General features: G+C 37.3%; 3 protein-coding genes across 3 annotated transcripts; all 3 read left to right on the top strand.

Annotated features, from left to right (window-relative positions):
- Positions 1 to 1,637: 1,637 nt before the first annotated feature.
- On the top strand, positions 1,638 to 8,486 carry LOC143208846 (odorant receptor 10-like). Its single transcript, XM_076423700.1, has 6 exons — positions 1,638 to 2,137; positions 2,522 to 2,858; positions 4,950 to 5,162; positions 7,111 to 7,224; positions 8,072 to 8,227; positions 8,344 to 8,486. The coding sequence occupies exons 1-6, from the start codon at positions 1,881 to 1,883 to the stop codon at positions 8,392 to 8,394; spliced, it is 1,128 nt and encodes a 375-aa protein (XP_076279815.1). The 5' UTR covers positions 1,638 to 1,880; the 3' UTR covers positions 8,395 to 8,486.
- A 619-nt stretch (positions 8,487 to 9,105) lies between these two features.
- LOC143211287 (uncharacterized) lies at positions 9,106 to 14,820 on the top strand. Its single transcript, XM_076428806.1, has 6 exons — positions 9,106 to 9,484; positions 10,424 to 10,760; positions 11,869 to 12,162; positions 13,226 to 13,339; positions 14,492 to 14,647; positions 14,770 to 14,820. The coding sequence occupies exons 1-6, from the start codon at positions 9,231 to 9,233 to the stop codon at positions 14,818 to 14,820; spliced, it is 1,206 nt and encodes a 401-aa protein (XP_076284921.1). The 5' UTR covers positions 9,106 to 9,230.
- Positions 14,821 to 17,807: 2,987 nt separating this feature from the next.
- LOC143208862 (odorant receptor 4-like) lies at positions 17,808 to 23,626 on the top strand. The gene is made up of 5 exons (XM_076423746.1): positions 17,808 to 18,815; positions 20,690 to 20,905; positions 21,092 to 21,205; positions 23,267 to 23,422; positions 23,509 to 23,626. Exons 1-5 carry the CDS (start codon positions 18,687 to 18,689, stop codon positions 23,557 to 23,559), a joined length of 666 nt encoding a protein of 221 aa, XP_076279861.1. The 5' UTR covers positions 17,808 to 18,686; the 3' UTR covers positions 23,560 to 23,626.
- Positions 23,627 to 25,560: the final 1,934 nt, after the last annotated feature.

The raw sequence follows: 25,560 nt of genomic DNA on the forward strand, positions 1-25,560 counted from the left end.
ATCTACTGGGTACTATAATTTACGTATCTCAAGAAAATTCGCAATTCTATGTAGGTGGCATCAGATACTCGGAAAAGTATTCACCAATTATTCCTACCCATAATTCCTTAAACTTTTGCGTTGAGAAAATAATTAAATATTGAAACATACCAGAGAAGCATGTAATTTAAATATGTCTTTATGATTATGTACAGGGTGACAAGAAATAACGGAGTTAATCATTTCTTATTATAATTCTGTCAAATTGACGAATTTTGAAAAACCAAATAATAACAACCATAACATGGACCTTTAGTAATCACATATTTAAAAAGTTTCGAAATGGCCACCCATCGCGCCGATACAGAGGCTCAAACGTGTTTTGAAATTTTCTGCAATGGGCCGCAGCTTTCTGGCGTTATTCGGTCCCACTCCTGGTACAGAGATTTTTTCAATGACTCCAAATTTTTATGGGGCCGAGCACAGGCCCTGGCCTCCAAAATCGACCACACACTGTAGTTCATCGGGTTGAGATTCGGTGAGTACGGCGGCCATTCCACAGATGTGATGAAACTTGGAAAATGGGATTTGCACCACTCCCGAGTCGTTTTCGCCCTGTGGGCCGGCGCGGAATCCTGCTGTAACATCCATTCCGGATCGACGAGGTGCTTTTGGGCCCACAGAAGTACGACGGCTTCGAGAATGTCCCGTCGATACACTTCTTGGTTGATTTTCACCCCTTGATCCACGAAAACCGTAGCAAATCCCATTTTCCAGGTTTCATCACATCTGCGGAATAGTCGCGGTACTCACCGGATCTCAACTCTATGAACTCCAGCGTTTGGTCGATTTTGGAGGCCAGGGACTGTGCCCAGCCCCATAAAAGTTTCGAGTCGCTGAAAAAATCTCTGCGCCGGGTGTGGGACCGAATGACGTCAGAAGAGCTGCGGCCCATAGCCGAAAATTTCAAACCACGTTTGAGCCTCTGAATCGGCTCAAAGAGGGTGGCCACTTCGAAACTTCTTAAATATATGAATACTAAAGGTCTATGTTATAGTTGCTATCATTTGGTTTTTCAAAATTCGTCGATTTGACAGAATTATAATAAGAAATGTTTAACTCCGTTATTTCTTGTCACTCTGTATTTACGATATTCTCAATGAAACAGCTATTCAGTTAGTTTAATTGCCACAAATTGAGTACTTAAATGACAATTTGGATTTTCCCAGTGAACAATGATTCCGGCACAGCACTCGGAGGGATAAAGCACACAAGCAAGTGTAATTTACCAAACTGTAAAAATTCTTGCACGTCGACAAGCGAACTTGCTTGTAAAATCGCGTATTTTATGACGAGTCACGTGTTGACGTTTAGAATCGCAAAATATAACAATTGTAAAAACGCAACATACGCTGTGTGTTCGAAGTGTTTCCGACTATTCTCTTGCCAACGCTTATTTCTTTGTAAACTCCGGCGACGATAGAAAGTTCGCGAACATTTTAATTTCCAGATATGTTTCTTTCCGCTCGAAGAGAATGCAGTGCACGATCACATATTAGCAGAATCTTACTCGTAATGTTTTCCAAATCCGCATTTCTTATTCAAATCGAAGGTTATAACTCCGGCGAATCTTCCCTCGTTTCTCGACAGACCTATAATCAGCGCGGTATATTATTTTCAATATGCATGCAGATCATGCGTGCACGAACTACTGTCGTGGGCTTCCCTGTTCGCACAGTGTTCCAGAAACTTTTTTTCAGTCTACATATTGTAGCGAGTCCATGAGGCACTATCGAGTGCGAAGGGTGACGAACGCGAACTTTCGAAAGTAATGGCTAGTTCAAAAAAGACGATAGATTAGGTAAAAAATATAAAATACAAGTAAACATTAATGCTCGAAAATGGCGTCGCCCAGTACAGTTAGTAAATCAGTAAAATTTGGCCTTCACTTTGCTGGTGTTTGGCCCGGGACACCGTTCCCAATTGTACACAAAGTTTTCTGGATATTCTTCATGGTTGTATTACAAACTTACCAATACGAATACATAATTACACGCTATAAAACTGAAAGTCTAATGATACTAATTGACAGCTTGAGTATCGCTATGCCGTTTACTTTAGTGTGCATTAAATTAATCGTCTCTTGGATGAACCAGGGGTAAGCTTCCAAATAGAGATAACATTTAATGTGCATGAAACTGCCTGTTTTCTTTGCGAGGTATTGTGTTTTCGGAGGTAATAAAGGAACGTCAAATCTGTGCCTTTTTGCACAAGACATAAAATCTCGTTTTTTAATAACACCAATTCTACCGCGTTTTTATGTATATCAATTTCGACCTATTTTTTTCATATAGAGTCACCTCCTTTTCGATTGTACCACCAGTTACCAATCATCTTGTATATTCAAAGACAGATTAATTGAACTCGGTGAATTTTCATTTAAAAGATGTCTCTCGTCCATGTACATCTCGTTTCAAGTATCTCTAAGCATGACTCTCAGGAGACTCGGAGACTGACAACGTTCGCTCTCGATGCCTCGCAGTGTGCTGCGCGATATTTTGTCAACAATGGATGAAGACTGCGAGAAATACGCCGCGATCGATACGAATAATTTGATATCAAAAACGTCGGTGCTTTCGTTTCGTTTAACGAGCGCGATCGCTTCTTCGTACCTGGTCTCCGCCGCCTTTTACATAGCCGGCACGTTGGCGTATCAACATGCTAGCAATTCGACGACACGAGAGCTCCTTTTCAAAATGGATCTGCCCTTCGACACGAACGAGTCGCCCGTTCACGAGCTCGTGGTAACCGCACAGTTCCTTCATCTGGCAACATCTGCGTTTACCTTCGGCACTTTTACCGGTCTCCTTTTGATGGTGGTGAGTCTAAACGATTGCGTGCGTGTAGTTCTCACAACTGTTTCCATTCAAATTGGATTCCTTGATATCATCTCTTGCGAGGAACCTGTTGATTAACCAGTTTTCTTTTCAATCTATCTGTTAGTTGCAAGAATAAATACAGAATGGAACGACTCTTTTATTTTTCACCCTTTTGAGTTTATATGTACTGTCCAGTGAAGGAGTGTAAACTAGCGGGACGGTAACGGGGCGAGAAGGGCATTGCGGACGCTCCGCCCTCTTTCTAACTCACGCGTAGCTCCTGTCGTTCATAGGCGTAGGAACAGATATTGCTACTATTATGCATTTCTACTATAATACGAGGGTAGTCCCAGAAGTACCCAACCTAACAAAGAAAACACAATACATTTGGGAAAAAATAACTTTATTTCTCAACGTAGCTGTAGTATCCTTTGAGCTCGATACACTTTCCCCAGCGATGTTCAATAGCTTCGATACCCTGTTTATAGTGATAACCGTCGAGCTCCTCAAAATAGCCATCAACCGCAGACTCCACCTCTTGATTGTTGGCAAATCTTTTACCACCGAGCCATTTTTCAAGTTTCGAAAGAGAAAATAGTCTAGGCTAAATCTGGCAGGGTGCGTGAGGAAGCAATTCGAACTTTACCTCATTGATTTTGGCCACCGCGATACCGGATGTGTGAACTGGTGCATTGTCCTGATGGAACAACACTTTCTTTCTCGCTAAGTGCTATTGGTGGCTGTCAAACAAATACTAAATAACGTAGCGTCTTCAGACTTCAATCTTAAGCTTTATAAAGATTGTACTTTTGGCTATAGTAAGTTTTCAAATAACAACCGCCAGCTATATGTCAAGGTCGGGTACTTCTGGGACTACCCTCGTAATTTGTAAATAACTAATAACGCGCGCGAGATGTTATTCCGTGTGCAGTTATTCGTCGGTCACAAATAAATACTTATTTACTCGTTATACCTTATCCAAAAGAACTCGAATAATAATCGGATAAGATGGTCAAAAGTGCCCTTGTGCCGAATTGTATCGATAATGGGTCATTCGATAGGGCATCAAGAAAAAATGTACTGAGTAAAATTTCAACCCTGTATCTCGATCGGGAGGATAGTTATGGGGTAAAATAGAAAAACCAGTTTTTCGCCTATTTTACTTAGTTAATGATGTTTAGAAATTCTGAGAAAAATCTGACATATGTCAAGGATCCTAATACATATTCTGGTTTCAGATTTTTAGATTGAAAATCCTGCTTGTGCAAAAGATAAAAAAAATCGGAAAAATGCAGATTTCACACGGAAGTTCTACAGTGACAACATTTATATTTTTACAGTACCGATATATTGTTATAGTTATTGTTCATGAATTTTTCCAGATTTTATGGATTGGTGCGCCCTAGTTAAAAAAAATAAAAACCGATTTGTTCAACGTCTTTTCGAAGAATTAAGTTAACCTTACAATTTTTACGTTTTATTTATTCTGTAAGTCATTGGGAAATAACTTATTAGGCATTGATAAACCTCGCACATTTTACAGAAGTAATTAAAAAATGAAATCAACTTGACAGTTAGCTAACTCTTGGACTAAACTCTAGTCTGAACCACTCAGGTGTTCTTTGTGTCTCTCTAGCCCCGTTCCCGCCCGCTAGTTTACACTCTTTCACTGCACAGTAGATAAACATCGATTGTATCGACATGCTGCTCACTCGTAAATTTCTTCGTAATTAACTTCCAAAAATTACGTTTTAATCATTTCAAACAGAGTTTATTGAAAGTATAAAAATAATTTAATGAGAATTTTTTGAACGAAGTTCTTTATTGCAGCGTCTATTACTGTGCGAATGTGCGAAGAGATTTTCTAGAATAATTGTAACATGACCTCTAAACGACCTCGGACAACATTTTGTGTCCAACATTGTTTAATTACTTTACAATATAATTTTTTATTTTGATACTTAAATTTCAGTCTAGAAACTAAAATTTTTGTTGAAAACAGAAACATTTCTCATACTACCACACAGATAGAACAGATAATTAGGTTGTCTGTTTGTTTATTTAATGTCTAGTTTGAATATTATTTTTCAGACCCTTCACGTAGGCTGTCATGTTGATATACTGTGCAACAGAATGTTGAGTCCATCTGTGACGGGCAAGGAGCAAGTGCGATTCTTTATCAGCAGGCAGCAAGAAATCATTATATTCGTGGGGAAAATTGAGAAATTGTTCACGCACATCGCTCTTAGCCAGCTGCTATCGAATACTTTCATTACGTGTTGCGTGGGTTATCTCATTGTAATTGTAAGTAACGCAATCGCGTTTCTGTGTGCATAATACTAGCAGAAGTAAAGTGATTCACTCGGAGCAGTTTAGGCAGTTTATTTGTAATAAATGTCTGTTTTTAACCCTTGTCGGCTACTACTGTTGCACCCACCTAATTTTTGCATTTTATGTACATACAGTGGATAACAAAAGTAAGTTAATACTCATATTTTCCATAATCAAATTATGATAACAGTAATATTTATTCACTTATAAAAATAAACAAGTTGATTATATATTTAATGGTAATGTTGAAAACAAAATTTATCACGATAATCACAGTGATCCGAAGATTTATCAAGATATTGATCTTTCTATACTAAATATACAAAATTTGGTGTGCCAAAAGTAAGTTAAAGTATCGTTTAATAACACTGTCCAGCACCAAATTTGTTTCACAATTACATTGTGATGGTGGTCCTTATAGAGTTTTATGCGCTGATTCCGAATCTGCCCTTAATTTTTCTCCTAGACGAACAGTTCTTGAGAAACAAGACTTCAAAAAAACAAAATATTTTTCAACTTTAAACAAATATTGTGATGGTATTATAAAAGATATTGAATTGTTCTTTACAGCAAAAGATTCTGTAGACTTTCCCGAATACAGTGATATCTAATACTAATACATTACGAATGTTTGAACATGTTTAAACAATGATTAAAAACGGAGAGACATCACTTTTGCAGCAACTTTTCAGGACATTTTTGAATTTATCTCAAAAAATGAGGGTTCAGCGGAAAATCGAACTATACCACGCGATAGAGCAGACTTTTATCTTGCGAAATCACCGTTTGAAGTTTGCTACGTCGACTTTTTTTCCCGAACCAGAAAGCAAAATATCTTCACCCGGCACGAGTTGGCTAATTTATGTTGAGATCGCGCTAGTGGTGAGTGCCACTGGCGGCAACTTATTTTTTAATGTTGTAATGGCGATGATATTTTGCTTTCTGGTTCGGGGAAAAACGTCGACGTAGCAAACTTCAAAGGGTGATTTCTCAAGACAAAAGTCTGATCTATCGCGTGGAAAATATGAGTATTAACTTACTTTTGTTATCCACTGTACAGGGTGTTAAGAAATGTTTGGTCTTGGCAAGCATAGGCGCATTGTAATAAAATATTGTTTATAACTCGCTGGTGTAAATTTGGTATATTTCGTAAATGTTGGAAGGCATGCTCTATTCGAATTTTTAATTCTTCAACAATTCTTATTTCGTGCCCCGATTTATATATCTGTTCCTTTACCGCTCCCCATAAGAAAAAATCTAATGGATTTAGATCGGGCGATCGCGGAGGCCATATAATTGGTGCAGGTCTTCGACCAATCCATTTAGATCCAAACATTTGATTTAAAAAGTCTTGAACCGCCCGACTAAAGTGTGGTGGTGCTCCATCGTGCCTAAAGTAAGTAAAACGACGTCTCTCACGCGGTACAATAAGACGCAGATCGGTCAACAATCGTGAACGTAAAAATCTAAGGTAATTCTCACTTGTTAAACGATTTGGTAGATAATAAGGACCAATAATTCTGTTTCCTAGAATAGCTGCCCACACATTGACTGAAAAACGTCCTTAATTGAAATGTTGTATCATGGCATGAGGGTTTCGATAATTCCATATTCTAACATTTTGCAAGACTGTGTCTATGTCAACAACTAGAATTTCCATTTGAAGTCTGCAATTTCTATGAATAAAATTCATCTTACAGCCGACAAAACTTCCGCATCAATTTTTGGCGAAACGGTTGAGTTTTGACCCATAGTTCCTTTGACACTTTTTATCTTCAAGAACAATTTTGCGGCAACTTTTTTTTACAGATCTCCATCGATCCGAAGATGTAGAATACGCCTATGCTTGTCAAGACCAAACATTTCTTAACACCCTGTACGTATGAGTTATACGTAAAGTGAAAATCATTTCTTGTTCCAGTCATTGAGTGCGGAGAACGGACTACCCATGTTAATGAAATGTATTCTGTTCTACTATGTAATATGCTTAGAAGCGTTCATCTATTGCTTCGTTGGAGAATTCCTCGACATTAAGGTCATTGCATGAAACTAATTGCATAGTACATATCGTAAACAATACATACATATATTATAGGTAGAGGTAGAGTACAGAAATGCTAAATTTCGCAGTAGTTAAATTAAAAGTAATTTAAAATTTAGAAAATGTTTGAAGTTAGTCGAGACGGGACTTCGGTTCGAGTTAGTCAGCTCAGTATAGGTCTAAACGAGAGTAGTCTGCTTTTTCATGCCATGTTGTCCTTTATTGACTGTTGCACTTGAGCCTCTCTTCAAATTTCCTTATGCTTTACTATATGCAAATATGCTTCGAGCAAAATGTACAATAAATATGTATATCAGGTTAGCCCATGATTTCGTAAGCATTTTTATACGCACATAAAGTATACACTACTGTGCAAAAGAAAGAACCACCCAGTACAATTATAGAATATAATGATAAACAATATCTTTATGTAGAAAGTGTATTGTACAATGATTGATTTATCGCATTTAAAGTATTAGATAATCCGCAATAACACATATTCTCAGAACTATTCAATTAAATAGCGGAAATCCTTTTTCAAAACTTACTGTGTTCTTATTTGATTTTTTACTCTTTTCTATTAAATATGGCTGGGTGCTTCTTTCTTTTGCACAGCACTGTATCTTACCTCTACTCAACAATACGTTTGCTGGAAGTTTGTAGTATTTATACATTAATGCCGATCAGATGTCAATTTAGCAACATGTCACTTCTGCACGACTGTATCTTCTGTTCATGTGCGTTAACATCAGTGCATATTTTCCAAATATTACACGCTCCAGTGTGTAACGCGCGCCTGTCCATACGTCGCGTCGTTACTGAATATTCTCCGCACTTCCAGAGCAAAATGATCGCTAAAACAGCATTCGATATACCATGGTACAACTTACACCCGGATGTCAGTCGACAATTAGTGTTGTTGATATTAAGAGCTCAGAAGGGACTGCCACTAACGTTCGGAAAGTTTTCGATGATGAATCTGGAGAGCTTCACCGGTGTAAGATTATTCTATCTTTTACGCACGATCGTGTCTGCTATCCTCAGCAAATAGTTTATTCTTTTGTAAATAAATATGTAAACGTCTCAATCAATCTCACATTCTCATATTTGTAGATCATGAAGGCTTCAGCATCTTACATGTCGGTGCTTCTTGCGATGTCGTGAAATAGCAACCTCGCACATGTTATACACACAGCACGCAATAAATTAAATATTTAAGTTAAATCGACATGTTATCTGAAATGAAATAGACATATATAATTCCGTAATGTGTATTTGTTTTTCCGAGGGTAAGTGTACCGATATTATTTCATAGGCTGTTAAACTGAACAGTATATAAATTTTCTCAGCCAACAATTTTACAAGCTTCCTTGTCTATCATTAAAAATACTTAAACCACAGCAACATTTGAAAATTCAACTCGCACCGTGTATCAGATCATATCAAAACGATCTCTGTTTTTCCATTGACATCCATGTTTTTTTAATAGAACTGTTTTCAAACTCGGTTCTGTCTGAAGGGAATGATACTAATCCATTTTTCTTGGTCTTCAGCGATGTTACGATTTCATAGGCCTTCGAAGAAATCATTATTCCTTGCAGAAGTTTTTTCTCGACGTTCGGGACGCAACTTGAATGCGACATCCGACCAAATCAATTTAAAATGATGTTCCCAGTCGTGCCACTCAGCTCCTGCATTTTTTACGAAAAACGTTCGTCGATGCAGGAAAGACTTCAACAACTTCAGCTTCAGCGAATCTTCCCCTATTTTTGTTCGTTCTCGGCATGCTCGTAATCAGTGTGGCATTATTTGAAATATTTATGCGGATCATGCGAATGTGCAACGAATGCGAGGGCTTTACTTGAGGAAGCTTCAATCATAGAAAGTTGGTTGTGAGATACTGATCTACGCAACGTTGTCACAGCATAATGGACCTTGGGGGATCAACAAATAAAGGAATCTAGTTAAATTTAAAGATTTTAATATCGAATTTTTAAAAGATGTTTCGCAGCACAGTGAGTCAGCCTGTTAAGTATGGACTTTATTTCGTTGGGATTTGGCCCGACACACCGTTTCCGGGTGTGCACAAATTTTTTTGGGTGTTGTCTACGACTCTATGCCAAATTTATCAGTACAAGTATGTGATCGCGCATTTTAACGCCGACGGACTCGCGGATATGGTCAACTGTTTGTGTTTTGCTCTGCCGTACACTATGACGATGGTTAAATTAATTATTGTTTGGACGAACCACGGGTAAGTCAAATGATTCTGGTTACTACGCATGAAAATGTTCGATGAAGAAGTATTATCGAAAAAAGAATAAAAACATTTTATGAAGTATGCGATATTTGGTAACATAAATTATTCTGTTGTTAAAACATTTGGAAAAACAAGAGGTTTCAGCAATGACGGTATCGTTGCTCCTTGAAACATTCATAACTAGACTACGGATATTTATGCAAAATAAAAATTGCTTGCACCAATTGCAAGTGACTGGAATCACATTAACAGTTAATTCTGATAGTTTTAACAAGCTGAGAAAAATAGTACTTTTAAACCATTGTAACCTTTCTACTGTTTTAAATTGCATCCACTCATTTCTGACATAAATGCATAAAATCCGCAGTCTATCCATAACTTCGTTAACCTTCTCTCTCTGTACTACTACTCTAATGTTAACCGTGTACAGGTCATTGGACCTCATACATTTTTGGAGCAAAATGAAAGAAAAAATTTGTCTACATAAGTATACAATATTTAAAAAATTTGGAAAGCATCATAGACAGCATTCCTATCTGTTATCCCACCTGTTGTTGATCGTGGCCCGCGCCATCGCGACTTAGCTCATAGGACAAGGGGTTAAAGAAATGCAAAGACAAAAGGGTCATTCCATGCCAAATCGATCACTAATTTCACATGGACTACAACATATTTCATTTAGAACAAAATCGACGATGGTGCCTGCAAAAAGTGATCGAATTGGCATGGAATGACCCAAAATAGATTTTCTCCAAATAGAACAAATAGAAGGTTTTTGGTTCCACTAATTTTGGAAGTGGTATTTTTTGGATAGAAGCAATTGTTCACGATAGAACCAAGATTAGGCTAATGGGTTCCATCCGCTTCTGGCTTTAAGTATCAATGTAATTCTCAGTTGAAGGAGACTGTGGCTTTAATAACGATATCTCGTAGTGTGCTATGCAAAATTTTATCAACCATGGAGGAAGATTGTGCGAAATATGCCGTTGTCGATGCAAATAATCTGATATCGAAAACAGCGGACCTTTCGTATCGTTTAACCAGCACACTCGGTTTCTTCTATCTGGCTGCTGTGAGTTGCCACTCGGCTACTATTCTCGCAATTCCACGATCCAACAATTCCATGGATGAAAAGCTTGTTATGGCCATGGATCTGCCGTTCGACACTAGCGAATCTCCGACTTATGAGATCGTGATCACCGCGCAAGTTATTCATCTGACGTCCACTGCATACACGTTTGGGCTATTCAGTGCCTTGCTCTTAATGATGGTAAGCTTACGAGGTGATGTTAAGATGGTCAGATGGTCGTTTCACAATGATTTTAATTTTTCAAGTATTTCACGCACAGATTCTCTCGAAGAAATTATAGAACTTTTTAATAGGTTCTATTTAACACATACATTCTGTCAAGAAAGTACCGGGAATCCATCATTTAAAAAGCCCGCTTAAAGGGATTGTTGAAATTCTTTTTGTCGCTAAGATGGCACAACTGTCCTCTATACTCGCGCGGAGTTTGAGCGTCACTTGTCATTTAGTTTGTTTACAGTGCGCCATTTTGTCAGTTCATCTCAAGTGTGTTTTGCGATTTTTGCGAATTTTCTGCAAAAACTCAATCGCGTTAAGGTCGCTGAAGACATGTTAGAACGAGTCAATTCCGACCCCACATTCATAAAACGCATTTTAACTGGTGATGAGACTGGGTTTACGATTCTGACATGCAAACCAGTCATCAAGCTTCGGAATGGCGCCTTCCAATTGAGCCGAAAGCGAAAAAACCACGTCAAAGTCGATCAAACGTGAAGGTGATGTTGACAGTTTTTTTCGATTACCGCGGTGTTGTGCACTCGGAATTCTTGCCACGCCACAAGGTGAGACAGTAAATAAAGAATATTATCTGATCGTTATGCGGCGTTTGAGAGAGCAAATTCGTCGAAAAAGACCAGATTTGTGGAAAGAAAACTCATGGATTTTGCACCACGATAACGCACCATCTCACAAACCTATCATTGTGAACGAATTTCTGGCCAAAAACTCAACAAATCTTATCGAGCAGCCACGCATTCCCCTGATATGGCTTCGGCCGACTTTTTTCTTTTTCCAAAACTCAAATTACCACTTTCAGTCGATAGATGACATAAACGAGAATTCGCGGCGAGTATTGAAGTTGATTCCAAACAATGCGTTTAAAAAATGTTTTGATGATTGGGTTATTCGTTGGCATAAGTGTATTATTTCGAAAGGGGCCTACTTTGAAGGCGATACAATAAATTTCGATGAATAATACATATTTTGTGTTTCATTGACCAATTCCCGATACTTCTTTGACAGAATGTAGACCAAGTCTACATTTTTCTAAACATGACATCGCTACTTTTAGATACTCCACGTAGGGTGTGTAATTGACATATTGTGCGATGTCCTGGCACACGTGTCTGCCGAAGAGACAAGACAATTACGATTTGTCGTTGCCGAACATCAGCAAGTTATCCTGTTTACAGAGAAAATAGAACAGCTCTTTACATACATATCCTTCTGCCAACTTCTGTCAAACACTCTAGTCACATGCTGTCTAGGATTTCTTGCTATCTCAGTGAGTGACGACGATCTTGTAATTTATGTACACGCTGTGATATTGAAATGCTTTAACACAGGCCTGGCCAACGCGCGGCCCGCCAGGCGATTTTATATTTCTATTGAAACTTTTGTTTCTTGTTGTATGTATACAAAAAATATAAAATAAACGAAGTGTCATTGTTATAATGCGCAAGTGCGACTATGAATTCTAGTTCTATATTTGATATCTTTGATGTAATTGAGTTACAGTGCAACAGTGAAATGAAACAAATTTTTGCATCCACATCAAAATTTAATTTTTACAATACTTATATTACATCCGAGAGATATTCCAACTTAAGATATTTTGTACGACGCGTTGTAAGTTGTGACTGCTTTTGGATCCACATATGTTTGTGAAACATGTTTTTCGAAGATGAAATTTACAGAGTTCATCACGTGCTTCATTAACTGATGCCAACTTAGAGAACCAGCTAACAAAAGATGTGCAACGTCGAACATAAATATAGATTTACCAAAATTAAGTGAAAGAAAGTATAAACAAGTATCTCATTCATTACGACTCGAGAGTTGATTATGCATACAGAATCATAGTATTATGTTGTATTACATTTTTTAAAAGCATGTTTACCTAAAGTGCGGCCCGCTGTAACGTTACGCGTCATCAAAGTGGCCCGTGAAACCATTTGGGTTGGCCAGGCCTGCTTTAACACATTGATCAGCGCGATGGAAAGCAATATTTATTACGGCAGGAATGCATTTTTGATTCAAGATTAGAACTGCCGGGCAAAAGTCCAATAAAAACCGTGCGAAACCTGAATAACTGCAGTCTTGTTATCTTTAAAATGCAAATTAGTCACTTTTAGTGCACGGCAGTTCCGCCGTTAATCCACGCGAATTTTTTCGAGAACCTAATAGGATCCAATAGTTAAACTTTAGCGACACCGCGAGGAAACTCATTTTACAGGATTGTCCTAAAGGCCTCGGACAAACAGTTCCAGTAGAACTAACAATGAACTCCCCGTTAATCTTTCCGTACATATATACGTATATATGTGTACTACCCCCCGAAGTATTTCAACGAGTACCGGGGACGGCTTGTACATACATAGTTATGTGCACGCGATACATGTCTACATGAGAACGATTTTGTATTTCAGGCATTAGAAACAGAAAACGGACTTCCCCTGCTGTTCAAATTTTTCTCTGCCTACGCTGCCATTTGCGTGGAAATATTCATTTACTGCTTTGCTGGAGAGTACCTCAACATTAAAGTAATTCAATTTCATAAATTTAGGTTGGTGCAAAAGTGATGGCCGAATTCTTTTTCTTCGTGTTTTACAAATGATTTTTCAGCTGTGTTTCCGTTTACGTCCAACGTCAGAATTGGATGAAATTTTGGGAATAGGTTCTTTTTTAACACTGAAATGGTAAAAGTTTTTTTTTCGAGTCGCCAAAAATCCTTCTGACAATCATCATTTTTAACCGACTTCGAAAAAGGAGGAGGTTACTCAATTCGATCTGTATGTGCCTTTTTTTTCGCTTTTTTTTCTATGTATGTTCACCGATTACGCCGAGATGGATGGACCAATCGGAACGAAACCTTTTGCACCTTGTAGAGTATGTTCCCGGGATGGTCCCGTGCAAAAAAAATTTTACATTTTTTTATTAATTACGATTTTATTTGTGAAAATGTATGGTGGTGATGCCGTTGTAAACTCCACTGAATGTTAGATATTTCTAATGAAACAGTAACGACGCGACGTCGTTACCGTTATCGATTGCGGCTTTCAGATATTTATAAATTACGATTTGGAATATGATGGCTGACAGAGATAAAAAGTGTGAAATAAAAAAAATTTTATAAAAAAAAAATTAAACCGACTTCGAAAAAACGCACTAAAAAGTATAAAATAATTTCCATTTAATTTATGTGAATACACACGAACTTCAATACAATACAAGCTTTTCGAAGGCGGCGCAAAAATTAAAAAATTTTCCAAATGACAGATGTTGCTGATTTCGTAATTTCCAGTGTCGAAAATTTTCAATTTTGCGCCGCCTCTGAAAAGATTGTATTGTATTTAAGTTCGTGTGTATTCACATAAATTAAATGGAAATTATTTTATACTTGTTAGTGCGTTTTTTCGAAGTCGGTTTAATTTTTTTTTATAAAATTTTTTTTAGTCAAGAAAGAACCTATTTCCAAAATTTGATTTCCGACGTTGGACGTAAACGAAAATTATGTTCGAATTGGCCATTGTTCTCGCGCTAAATTAAACCTCAATTTTTCAACCAGTAGAAAACAAATGTTCCTCAAATTTTATTTGAAAAGACATAGGTACTTTGTTTTGAAAGAAATAAAGACGGATTTGCTACCTATTCGTTAACGTTTCTTTAATACTATATTTTCGTTTGTTTATCAGAGTCAGATGATCGTCGACGCAGCATACCAAATAGCATGGTACGAGCTACAACCTAATATCAGTCGGCAATTAATACTTTTGATCTTAAAATGTCAAAGAGGATTGCCGCTAACATTTGGAAAATTTTCAACCCTTAGTTTGGATAGCTTCACCAATGTAAGTTCTTCGCAATTTATTTACAACAACATCAGTACATTTAATAAAGCGATACAATGTGTAACATTTGCAAAGTGACCAATTGTTCTTAACAATTTCATTCTGATTTCTATGTTCCGTAGATCATGAAAACATCGGCGTCATACATGTCAGTCCTACTTGCGATGTCTTAACAGTTATACGTCACATATGTATTTTCCATACGTAGTGTACCATAACTTAGAATCTAGAAAAAAATTAGCACATCCAGATAGAACATTTAGAACACTATAATCCACACGACCTGATGTGCACTTTTAGAGTACCGTTCATTGGAAATAAATACCATTCATCAAATATTGCACCTGTTTCTTCGAAATCATTTAACCAGATGTCAGATTTTGATTTCGCAATTGTTGGAAGTATGGGGCTATTCTCATAAGAAACCATTGAGCACATTTCTTTAATCTTTAATATTATGATTAAAATATCGCACCATGACACAGTGGTCCCAAATCGCGAAAAACCGGCCAAAACCTCTAAACGTACTTGAATGCACCCAAAAAATCGCACTCGGGGGTTTTCGGGGTCGCTGATTACGAATATGAAGTTTAAATTCCAAAAAACAAAATGGCGGATCCAATATGGCGGACATATAGGTCTGCATGGAAAATAATCTCTTCGGGGTCTTTGGGGTCACTGATTACGAATATTAACTCGAAAATTTGAAAAACAAAATGGCCGATTAAAATTTAGACAACAATTCGCATTAAATGTGTTTTGAGAGATTGATAGGTAAAAATGTATAATTGACAAACAAAATTGCACTTTGTATATCAAGAATTAGTATAATTGTAAATTATGTACATAAGATTTAATCATCCGAATCGTTTTTCATTACTAAAAGTTGTAAAATCGCATTTTAAAATCCATAGAAATGAAACAAAGTTTACCCTCGTATGAGCAAACAGGAGACTATTGGAGGTTGATTTTTATAAATTTTGAAAGATAAATGTATTAGCAACACGTCAGAAAAGGAATTTTGGTGGGACAACGTGGGACTTTTAACTTATGTCTACGTTTCTACAATACGCGCATCAAGTTTTACCTTCTACGTTCTCCAAAGAATATTGCCATCGTGTAACGTAATGACTAACAATTTTTGAGATACAAAAACAGGTAAACACTCTACTTACTTCCAGGAACAGCATCCATTTTGCAGAATTGAAATTGATGCACTATTTTGAAAGTTATGCACTTTAGAAGGGGGCGTTCAATTTCCTACTAATGCGCGCGACAAATGCTCATCAAACGAAGGCTAAAGTTGAACTGACTGCAGAACCGTACCATAAACTTTTTACCTTTTTCCTTGGTGGCACATTCAGTGGTCATAACATCACTTTACCCAACCCCAGAATTACAAACTCCTAGGAGGAAGTTCATTTTTGAGGTTTTGGCCGTGTTTTCGGGATTTGGGACCACTGTGCACGAGTTCAATCTCGTCATTTTTATAAAACTTATTGTTCATTATTGAGACGTAACGTAAATTCGTTTGGTTGCAAGTATCCTCCAATTTTATCAATTTAATTGTGAAATAATTTGATTCGGATTGGATAAAAACGATTTACAGTCAACAGTTTTATAATTGAGAATAATTGTGATTAATCAAAATATGTTAAAGATAACCGAACTAATTGATGTTACACCCCAACACTTTTGTTTACCATGTTCACACAATTTTCAGTCGTATGTTAATTGTTAACGTACCATAGTCAGTGTGTCGCTGAAATATATACATATACATATAATCTTTAAAAATTCAACTTACATGGTGCTTTGAAGCGACGCCAGCTTATCCTTCGCGACCTTCATCCTCGTTGAATAAATCCATGTTCATAGACGACATTCTGCAACAGAGAAGCAGAGTTGGGCATTAATCGATTAAAATTTGAATCATGATTGATTGATTAATGTGTACGATTAAAAAAAGAAATCGTCGAAAAATCGACGATTGATTCAATCGATTGATGAAGTTAATCGTCAATCGTTGATTAAATGAAGAACTCGTCGAAAAATCGGCGATTGATTCAATCGATTGATGAAGTTAATCGTCAATCGTTGATTAAAAAAAGGAATCATCGAAAAATCGGATGATTTAATCAATATTATTGAAGTTAATCGCCTCACGGTCTATCCATAAATTGTAATAAGGAGGGAGAGAGAGACAGAGAGACATATATTTCAACAAAAACATGGCCGTAGCTTTCCAGGAATAATAACTTCAAACATAAAAGCACTTAAAGAGAGTTTGTATTATAGACCAAAAGACAATACACCTAAACTCAGTTTACATTTTTTTCAGTATTCATACAGTTCTGATTACGTATTTCACTTAGAAATTTCAGCAGTGTTGATCATTAATCAATTATCCGATTTGTAGGGCTTTTATAAAAGCAATTTATTACTTTCTCTTCGATTTATGATACATATGTTGATTCATTGACATACAGAGAAGTACTATATGTATAACGTCTTATGTCTAAAATGTGTTATCCCCATTACCTTGGTAACAACCATGAACTATAAACTACTACAGATTGACGATTAGTAATCGTTAATCGTAATTAACGACTAAAGTAGAAACTTAATCGTTAACCGCAATTAAGATTAATAAGTATTTAATCGTTAACCGCAATTTTTTTTAACGACTAAACGAGGAGATGAATTGTCAATTGCGATTAACGATTGAAGTAGAGTCGTCAATCGTTGATTAAATTTTTGCCCAACTCTGCCGAGAAGAAACCGATGTTTTAGCTCCCCTTTAACCTTCGCGACAGTTCATAGACCTTCGAACACACAGATTTTCATTTCCAGAAGTTTTTCTCTTCGCATTCGAGACTTCAATGCAACAAATCTGACCGCATCAATTTAACACGATGCAGCCTGTCGTCTCTCCGTTTCTGAATTTTTCATGGAAATCGTTCGTCAGCGCGGTGAACCAGAAACTACAACTTCAACAAATCCCCCCTGGTCTGATGCAAACCCGTAATCATTACGGCATTATTTCGAATATTCATGAATGTCATGCGTGTGCGCATCAAATAGCAGAAGCGTAGCATCCGCATGCTCTTTTTCACATTACATATTTTGAATACAGTTCCCAGTCTACGGTAAGAAGTTGAAGAAGCACTACCGTGCGTGCCTCTGACAGAGATTCGATCATAATGGACTTTGTGGAATCGAAGAGAAGTGAAATTTAAGAACGAGGATATATTAATTCAAAGTGAAATGAGATTTCGAAGTACAGTTAGCCAATCGATTAAGTATGGACTTAATATTGTTGGTGCCTGGCCTGGCACGTCGTTTCCAGGTTTTCGTAAATTCCTTTGGATCCTGTTCACAGTTATACCTCTATTTTATCAGTATATGTACGTGATCAGGCATTTCTATTCTGAAAAGCTCCCACAATTGTTTAGCTGTCTCGCTGTACTTTTCTCATACATTTTACTGTTTGTGAAATTAGTTGTCGTGTCGGTGAATCATGGGTAAGTTGTTCCATAGTGGATATTGTTCATTAGATTTCGACTATAAGTCCTAATAGTGTTTTGCAATTCACCAATTCATATTTCTTATAAATGCATAAAATTGTATTATTTTGTCACTCTTGCGTTTGTGTACGTTCGAAATTCCTTGTATTATTTCTCGTTGCGTTTGACTTTCAGTTCGCGAATAAGACCATTGCCTCATTAATATTTACTTATATGGTTAGTTTCTTCAGATACTTCCTATGTAAAAGCAGTCATTTCTGTTTCATCCTGGACGACTGGTAGCTTTAATAACGATATCTCACAGTGTGCTAAGCGACATTTTAACGTCTGTGGAGGAAGACTGTGTAAAATATTCCGCTGCCGATACAGAGAGCTTGGTATCGAAAGCAGCGGAACTTTCTCAAGTTATTACGAGGACAGTTGTCATTCTGTATGCGGGGACCACTGGTTTTTACGTAGTTAGTACTATTGCACCTCCACAATTGAACGACTCCATACCTCGACGACTTGTTATGAACATGGATTTGCCTTTCGACACCGTCCAATCGCCAAATTATGAGCTCGTGGTGATTCTACAAGCAATCAGCATTATGGCGACGTCGTATGTGTATAGTATTTTTACTGCTCTTCTTTTAATGCTGGTAAGTGTAATTCTATAGAAGATCAGTTTTAGACTTCAATTATGGGAGAACTACACTCCTCAAAAGAATTAAGGGATCACTTGTGCGAACCCGAAAAATTGGTCCCACTTTACGTGATCATAACATCGTCAAAAATTGCCGTATCGATATCGTTAAACAATAGTTTGAAAGCTTGAAACCTCTAGTTTCAGATGCTCTGTATCAAACTGTTGCTATATTGGTTTTTTTTACAAAGTTATAGCGAGATGAAGAAAAATTTGTGCAAAAAAAATTTAAAATTAAAATTTAAAATTGTTAAAAAAAATTTTGTGCAACTTTGGAACATCACACGGGGAGCAACAAATTTTTTTGATAAATCGCGTTAATATCATTTGGAAAGGCTATCTTTCATGTGTAAATTGTGTGGCTGTTGAATATAGTGCGATTTTTTTTATTCGAGTTATTCAACATTGAAGTAAATATGGGCTTTTTAACTCTAACTGGCTCCAGAAAGCGGAAATATTATCGTAGAATCTTGTTCAAAAAAGCAATAGAAAGAGCGTTTCTTTCTCTTCAGGGCACTCATTTTGTTATTTCAATTTCATTAACATTTCGATATACCAGGTGTTTCTGAAAATATGCTTAAAAAATGCACAATTTATATTTTTCCTTTAACTCGCTATATCTCGGCGAGAAATGATCGTAATACCATGATCCGAACGTCAGATTGAAGCAGAGATTCAGCCGATTCTCTCGATTGAGTACCCCATGAACTCGCTGCGACAATTTTTTACCTATTGCAGCTGTGTTTGAAGTGAGTGCTTCGCAGAAATTAGCGCGCCACGTATGAACAGCGGCTGCCTGACATCTCTGAATACGCTACCGCCGCGCCGCGCCAGCGCACAGTGGAAAAGGACCAAACTGGATTCAAAATCAAAGAACTTTCGATAGAATTGAGTTAGAGCGATGAAATTTTTTTTAAATTAAAGCTGAAACTTTGCAAAATATGGGAAAAATAGGGATATTATGGTACGAACGTTTTTTAACGTTGAGAAAATTCGTTAAACGTGTAGAATTTCAAGGAAATGTGGTTTCTTCAGTACCACGCGCGGAAAATTTTTTTTTTAACATGCTATATATCATTTCCTGTAGATTTCTTCACGCTGATTTCAAATCTGGTCTCAAAATTTGTCTACGACCTCAGGATTTTTCAAAATCGATTGTGCATTTTTTAGCATATTTTCAGAAACACCTGGTATATCGAAATATTAATAAAATTGAAAAAACAAAAGAAGTGCCTTGAAGAGAAAGAAACGCTCTTTCTATTGCTTTTTTGCACAAGATTCTACGATAATTTTTTCGCTTTCTGGAACCAGTTAAAGATAAAAAGCCCATATTTACTTCAATGTTGAATAACTCGAATAAAAAAAATCGCACAATATTCAACAGCCACACAATGTACATAGGAAAGATAGCCCTTCCAAATGATATTAACGCGATTTATCAAAAAAATTTGTTGCTCCCCGTGTGATGTTCCAAAGTTGCACAAAATTTTTGTTAACCGTCAATGTTGTCTTCATCTCGCTATAACTTTGTAAAAAAACCAATATAGCAACAATTTGATACAGGGCATCTGAAACTAGAGGTTTCAAGCTTTCAAACCATTGTTTAACGATATCGATACGGCAATTTTTGACGGTGTTATGATCACGTAAAGTGGGACCAATTTTTCGGTTCGCACAAGTGATCCCTTAATTCTTTTGAGGAGTGTATGTTATTATCATTACGGATTTTTGGTTGTTTTGAGCCAATTTATTGGGACCGCCTATGGTATTGCTGCTAGTAGATTTTTAGAAATACGTAGATTTTCAAATATTTTTCTATGGCTGCTTTAGATACTTCATATGGGATGTCACATTGACATATTATGCCATGTAATGACAAAAATTACATCTTCTAAAGACAAGAAACATTTTCGGTTCGTTGCTGTGAGACATCAAGAACTCATCCTGTTTTCAGAGCGAATTGAGCAACTCTTTACATTCATATCCTTGGCTCAACTTATATCGAACACTATAGTTTCATGCTGTCTAGGATATCTTGTTATAATAGTAAGTAATGTTGTTTTCGTGGTTTGCGTGTGTCGAGTCAGCAGTTATCTGTTCGTGTATATCGAATCAATTGAACCATGCATAATTAATAGTTCCCCGAAGACGAAAACGTTTCATTTTGTAGGCATCTTAAAACTTGTATATATCATATTTTATCTATGATAACAAGACATTTTCGTATTGCAGGGGGTGCAAGAAGGAAGTGATCTTCCAGAACTGTTGAAGTTTGGTGTTTGCTACGTTGCGATTTGCATAGAAATATTCATATGTTGCTTCGCTGGAGAATACCTCAATGTTAAGGTAAGTTGTTCAGAAAGTTTAAATAAAAATCCCCTCCACTGCGGAGCCAAGGAGCTCGAGATATGGGGTCGGGTATATCGGTGTGAACCTCTACTAATCCAATTACAATACTTCTTTATTTTTCATTATTTTTTATGGGACTTTCAGCAACTTATTTGCGGCATTTTCTTATTAAAATTACACTAAACACGATATCATTTGAACCGTATTTAGTGGTTTCATTCTGGCCTGGGCAACTAGTGCTCTGAGAGTCGATGACGTAGAATCGGCTATCCCCACCCGGTGGGCCATCACGACTCCTGTCCGGTCAGTGCCGCCAGTGACGCCGCTGCAGCTCTCATAGTTGTTCGCAAGAAAATCTGGAAATAGTACAAATTCGTTCCGATCGCCGTTCGTCGAAATGCGCGGTTCGCGGCGCTGTTCGTCGAAATGTTCTAGTCAGTGATGCCAGATGCGGGGAGTCACGGTGAAATGATGTACCCTCTCTCTGATGACGGGGAATGAGTGGCACGAATGGGAGACACGTTGCACGTGCGCGATGGGGACCATGGTGTGTGCGCCTGCGGACGGTGCTGGAATGGAATAGTGGAAGGGGTATGTAGGAGAGTACGGGAGCTCCGTTTGGAGCTCATTATGGCATCACTGATTAGTATGGTCATCAGAGAGGGGGTAAAATGTACTCCCCTCTGTTTCCTCGATCTGGCGGCACTGTAGCCAGTCCTTTACTGGCCGATTCTACGTCATCGACTCTCGGTTGCGCAGCCTGGCAGAGTTGGGCAAAAATTTTATTTAAATACAAATTTTTACCCAACTCTGCCTGGCCTGGTTTAATTGACGGTATGCAGTGTTGTTAAGTTCTCTACATTTAGCGCGGTCGGCGAGGTCACAAAGAAATAATAGAACCACGGGATCTAAGAAACAACACAGACCCGAGGGTTTATCGTAGATTTATAATATATAGCTTTACTGTATATTCATTTTTAGTACTGTTGTATTGATTTTCATAAGTTTGAATTATTTTCGAGTTCTTACACAGTTCTCTGTATCTGATTACACTATCCGACAAAGTTCAACTTTCTTTATGTTCCCTAGTTACTGTTGGGTCCTTCCTATAGTTTTTTGCGCTGATTCCGAATCTGTCCTTAATTTTTCTCCTATACGCACAGTTTTTGAGGAACATGGCTTTGAAAAAAAAACATATTTTTCAAATTTAAATAAATATTGTGATGTTATTAGAAAAGATATTGAATTGTTCTTTGCAGCAAAAGATTCTGTAGACCTTCCCGAATACAGTGATATCCAATATTAATACATTATGATTGTTTAAACAATGATTAAAGACGGAGAGACACCACTTTTGCACCAATTTTTGAGGATATTTTTCAATTTATCTCAAAAAATAAGGGTCCTGCGGAGAATCGAACTATACCACTCGATAGAATCTTTTATCTTGAGAAACCACCGTGTAAAGTTTGGAACATCGACGTTTTTTTCGAACCAGAAAGCAAAATATCTTCGCCCGACATAGCGAACGTCCGTTGTAGTGGTGAGCGCCACTGGCGGCAACTCATGTCGGGCGAAGATATTTTGCTTCCTGGTTCGAAAAAAACGTCAACCATGCAAACTTGAAATGGTGGTTTCTCAAGATAAAAGTCTGCTCTATCGTGTGGTATAGTTCAATTTTCCGCTGAACCTTTATTTTTTGAAATAAATTCAAAAATATCCTGAAAAGTTGCTGCAAAAGTGGTGTATCTCCGTCTTTAATCATTGTTTAAGCATGTTTAAACCAATCATAATGTATTAATATTAGATATCACTGTATTCGGGAAAGTCTACAGAATCTTTTGCTATGAAGAACAATTCAATATCTTTTATAATAACATCACAATATTTGTTTGAAGTTGAAAAATATGTTTTTTTCAAAGCCATGTTCCTCAAAAACTGTGCGTCTAGGAAAAAAATAAGAACAGATTCGGAATCAGCGCAAAAAATTCTATAAGAACCACCTGGTGGAACAAATTTGGTGTTGGACAGTGTTATTAAAGTTTATTTGTTTTCTAGAACAACATGATTGTTGAAGCAGCATACGAAATATCTTGGTACAACATGCAGCCTTCAATGAGTCGACAAGTTATACTCTTACTTTTAAGATCTCAGAAAGGAATCCAATTGACTTTTGGAAAATTTTCCGCCTTGAGTTTGGACACCTTCACCTGGGTAAGGTTTCTCAATTTCATCTAGGTCAGTGTTGTTCCCTAATTCCGAATAATTTCTTGATTTCTGAAGCACTTCTGTGTTCGTAGATTATGAAAGCGTCAGCGTCTTACATGTCAGTATTTCTTGCGATATCTTAACTGCGCAACACTCGAATAATGAAAACAAGGGAATTTGCAATTCTAAAATAACACCTTTAGAATACAGAACACATAAGTACTTAGGTGAGTCGAAGTGCAAATCTAGAATCAGAGACAGTGCGATAAATTATAAATGTGTAACAAGAACTTATATCACTTTTTCAGATCACCTGTTCGTTACAGGCGCGTGCTTCACATACAAAGGTGCTTTATCAAATGTTAATGTATCAAAATCTAATGTTGAAATATAACGTTTGAAAATACAACTTATATTACACGTTGTAGCAATGTGAACTTCTTTCTTGCCAACACTTATCTCCCTTCGGGATGAAACCATTTTTCTGTCTGCGTACTTCGAGAGGAGAATGAAATCGACATCTATACTTTCCTTGAAACTATAATGACGCTACAATTTCATAGGAGGTCGAAAAAAAGATTTATGTATATGGCTACAATGTTTTTCTTGGAATCGGAAAGTTCAATTCGACTTCTGGCCTTATCAATTTAACATGATCTTGCCTACCGTGCGTCGGTGCCTGCATTTTTTATGAAAATCGCTGATCAATGCAGGCAAGCAGAAACTTCAACAAATTCTTCCTTCATATTTTCCTGTTCTAGGGAAACCCGTAATCATTTATTACTTAGAATATTCATGGAGATCATGCGTGCGCGCATCAACCGGAAGATGGCAACCTTCTATCCGCACATTAAAGTTTTCAGTCTGTCGTTCGAAGTTCAGAAAGCACTGCCGATCGTGCTCTTGATAAACGCGAAGATCATAATGGCCTTCTCGGAGTAAGGCAAAGGTGGAATAATTTAAGAAATAAAAACCAGGAAAATCAATCCTCTGCGAAATGACGTTCCCAAGTACAGTTAGCCAATCTATCAAGTATGGTCTCCATATCGTTGGTGCTTTGCCGACTGCAAAATTGCCGGTTTACAATAAATTCTTTTGGATGACGTGTACGGCTATATCCCTATTTTACCAGTACATGTACGTGGTCACACACTTCTATTCCGAAGGGCTCCCACAACTGTTCGACTGTTTCACTTTGATTTTTACGTATTTTTTGCTGTTTGTTAAATTCGCTGTTGTATCGTTCAACCGTGGGTAAGTTGTGCCGCAGTGGGCATTGATTATTGCTGCGGATGTTTGTGCGGAGCGAAAATGTTCGAAGTCGATTGCAAGCAACGGAGATGAGATAGAAATGAAATTTTTCTTAATCTTAAATTCTTCTGAAACCTTCACAATTTTGTACTTCAATTCTCATTTTGGCTATAAATGCATAATACCTTCTGTCAAAAAAGTACCGGGAATTGGTCAATGAAACACAAAATATGTATTATTCATCGAAATTTATTGTATCGCCTTCAAAGTAGGCCCCTTTCGAAATAATACACTTATGCCAACGAATAACCCAATCATCAAAACATTTTTTAAACACATTTTCTGGAATCAACTTTTCAGTACATACTCGCCGCGAATTCTCTTTTATGTCATCTATCGACTGAAAAGGGGTGCCTCGAAGTGGTAATTTGAGTTTTGGAAAAAGAAAAAAGTCGGCCGAAGCCATATCAGGGGAATGCGTGGCTGCTCGATAAGATTTGTTGAGTTTTTGGCCAGAAATTCGTTCACAATGATAGGCTTGTGAACGTTTTCTTTCCACAAATCTGGTCTTTTTCGACGAATTTGCTCTCTCAAACGCCGCATAACGCTCAGATAATATTCTTTATTTACTGTCTCACCTTGTGGCAAGAATTCCGAGTGCACAACACCGCGGTAATCGAAAAAAAACTGTCAACATCACCTTCACTTTTGATCGACTTTGACGTGCTTTTTCCGGTTTCGGCTCAATTGAAAGGCGCCATTCCGAAGCTTGTTGACTGGTTTGCATGTGAAACTCGTAAACCCATGTCTCATTGCCAGTTACAATGCGTTTGATGAATGTGGGGTCGGAATTGACTCGGTCTAACATGTCTTCAGCGACCTTAACGAAATCT

The sequence above is a fragment of the Lasioglossum baleicum genome, chromosome 1 (assembly GCF_051020765.1).
Source record: "Lasioglossum baleicum chromosome 1, iyLasBale1, whole genome shotgun sequence".
Taxonomy (NCBI): Eukaryota; Metazoa; Arthropoda; class Insecta; order Hymenoptera; family Halictidae; genus Lasioglossum; species Lasioglossum baleicum.

Coding starts and splice junctions, on each gene's coding strand:
- LOC143208862 (XM_076423746.1), top strand. CDS start 18,687: ATGAACATGGATTTGCCTTTCGACACCGTCCAATCGCCAAATTATGAG. Junction 21,206..23,266: donor GAGAATACCTCAATGTTAAG/GTAAGTTGTTCA, acceptor TTTGTTTTCTAG/AACAACATGATTGTTGAAGC. Junction 23,423..23,508: donor GTTTGGACACCTTCACCTGG/GTAAGGTTTCTC, acceptor CTGTGTTCGTAG/ATTATGAAAGCGTCAGCGTC.
- LOC143211287 (XM_076428806.1), top strand. CDS start 9,231: ATGTTTCGCAGCACAGTGAGTCAGCCTGTTAAGTATGGACTTTATTTC. Junction 10,761..11,868: donor GTGCCTTGCTCTTAATGATG/GTAAGCTTACGA, acceptor CGCTACTTTTAG/ATACTCCACGTAGGGTGTGT. Junction 13,340..14,491: donor GAGAGTACCTCAACATTAAA/GTAATTCAATTT, acceptor TTTGTTTATCAG/AGTCAGATGATCGTCGACGC.
- LOC143208846 (XM_076423700.1), top strand. CDS start 1,881: ATGGCGTCGCCCAGTACAGTTAGTAAATCAGTAAAATTTGGCCTTCAC. Junction 2,138..2,521: donor GTCTCTTGGATGAACCAGGG/GTAAGCTTCCAA, acceptor GATGCCTCGCAG/TGTGCTGCGCGATATTTTGT. Junction 7,225..8,071: donor GAGAATTCCTCGACATTAAG/GTCATTGCATGA, acceptor CCGCACTTCCAG/AGCAAAATGATCGCTAAAAC.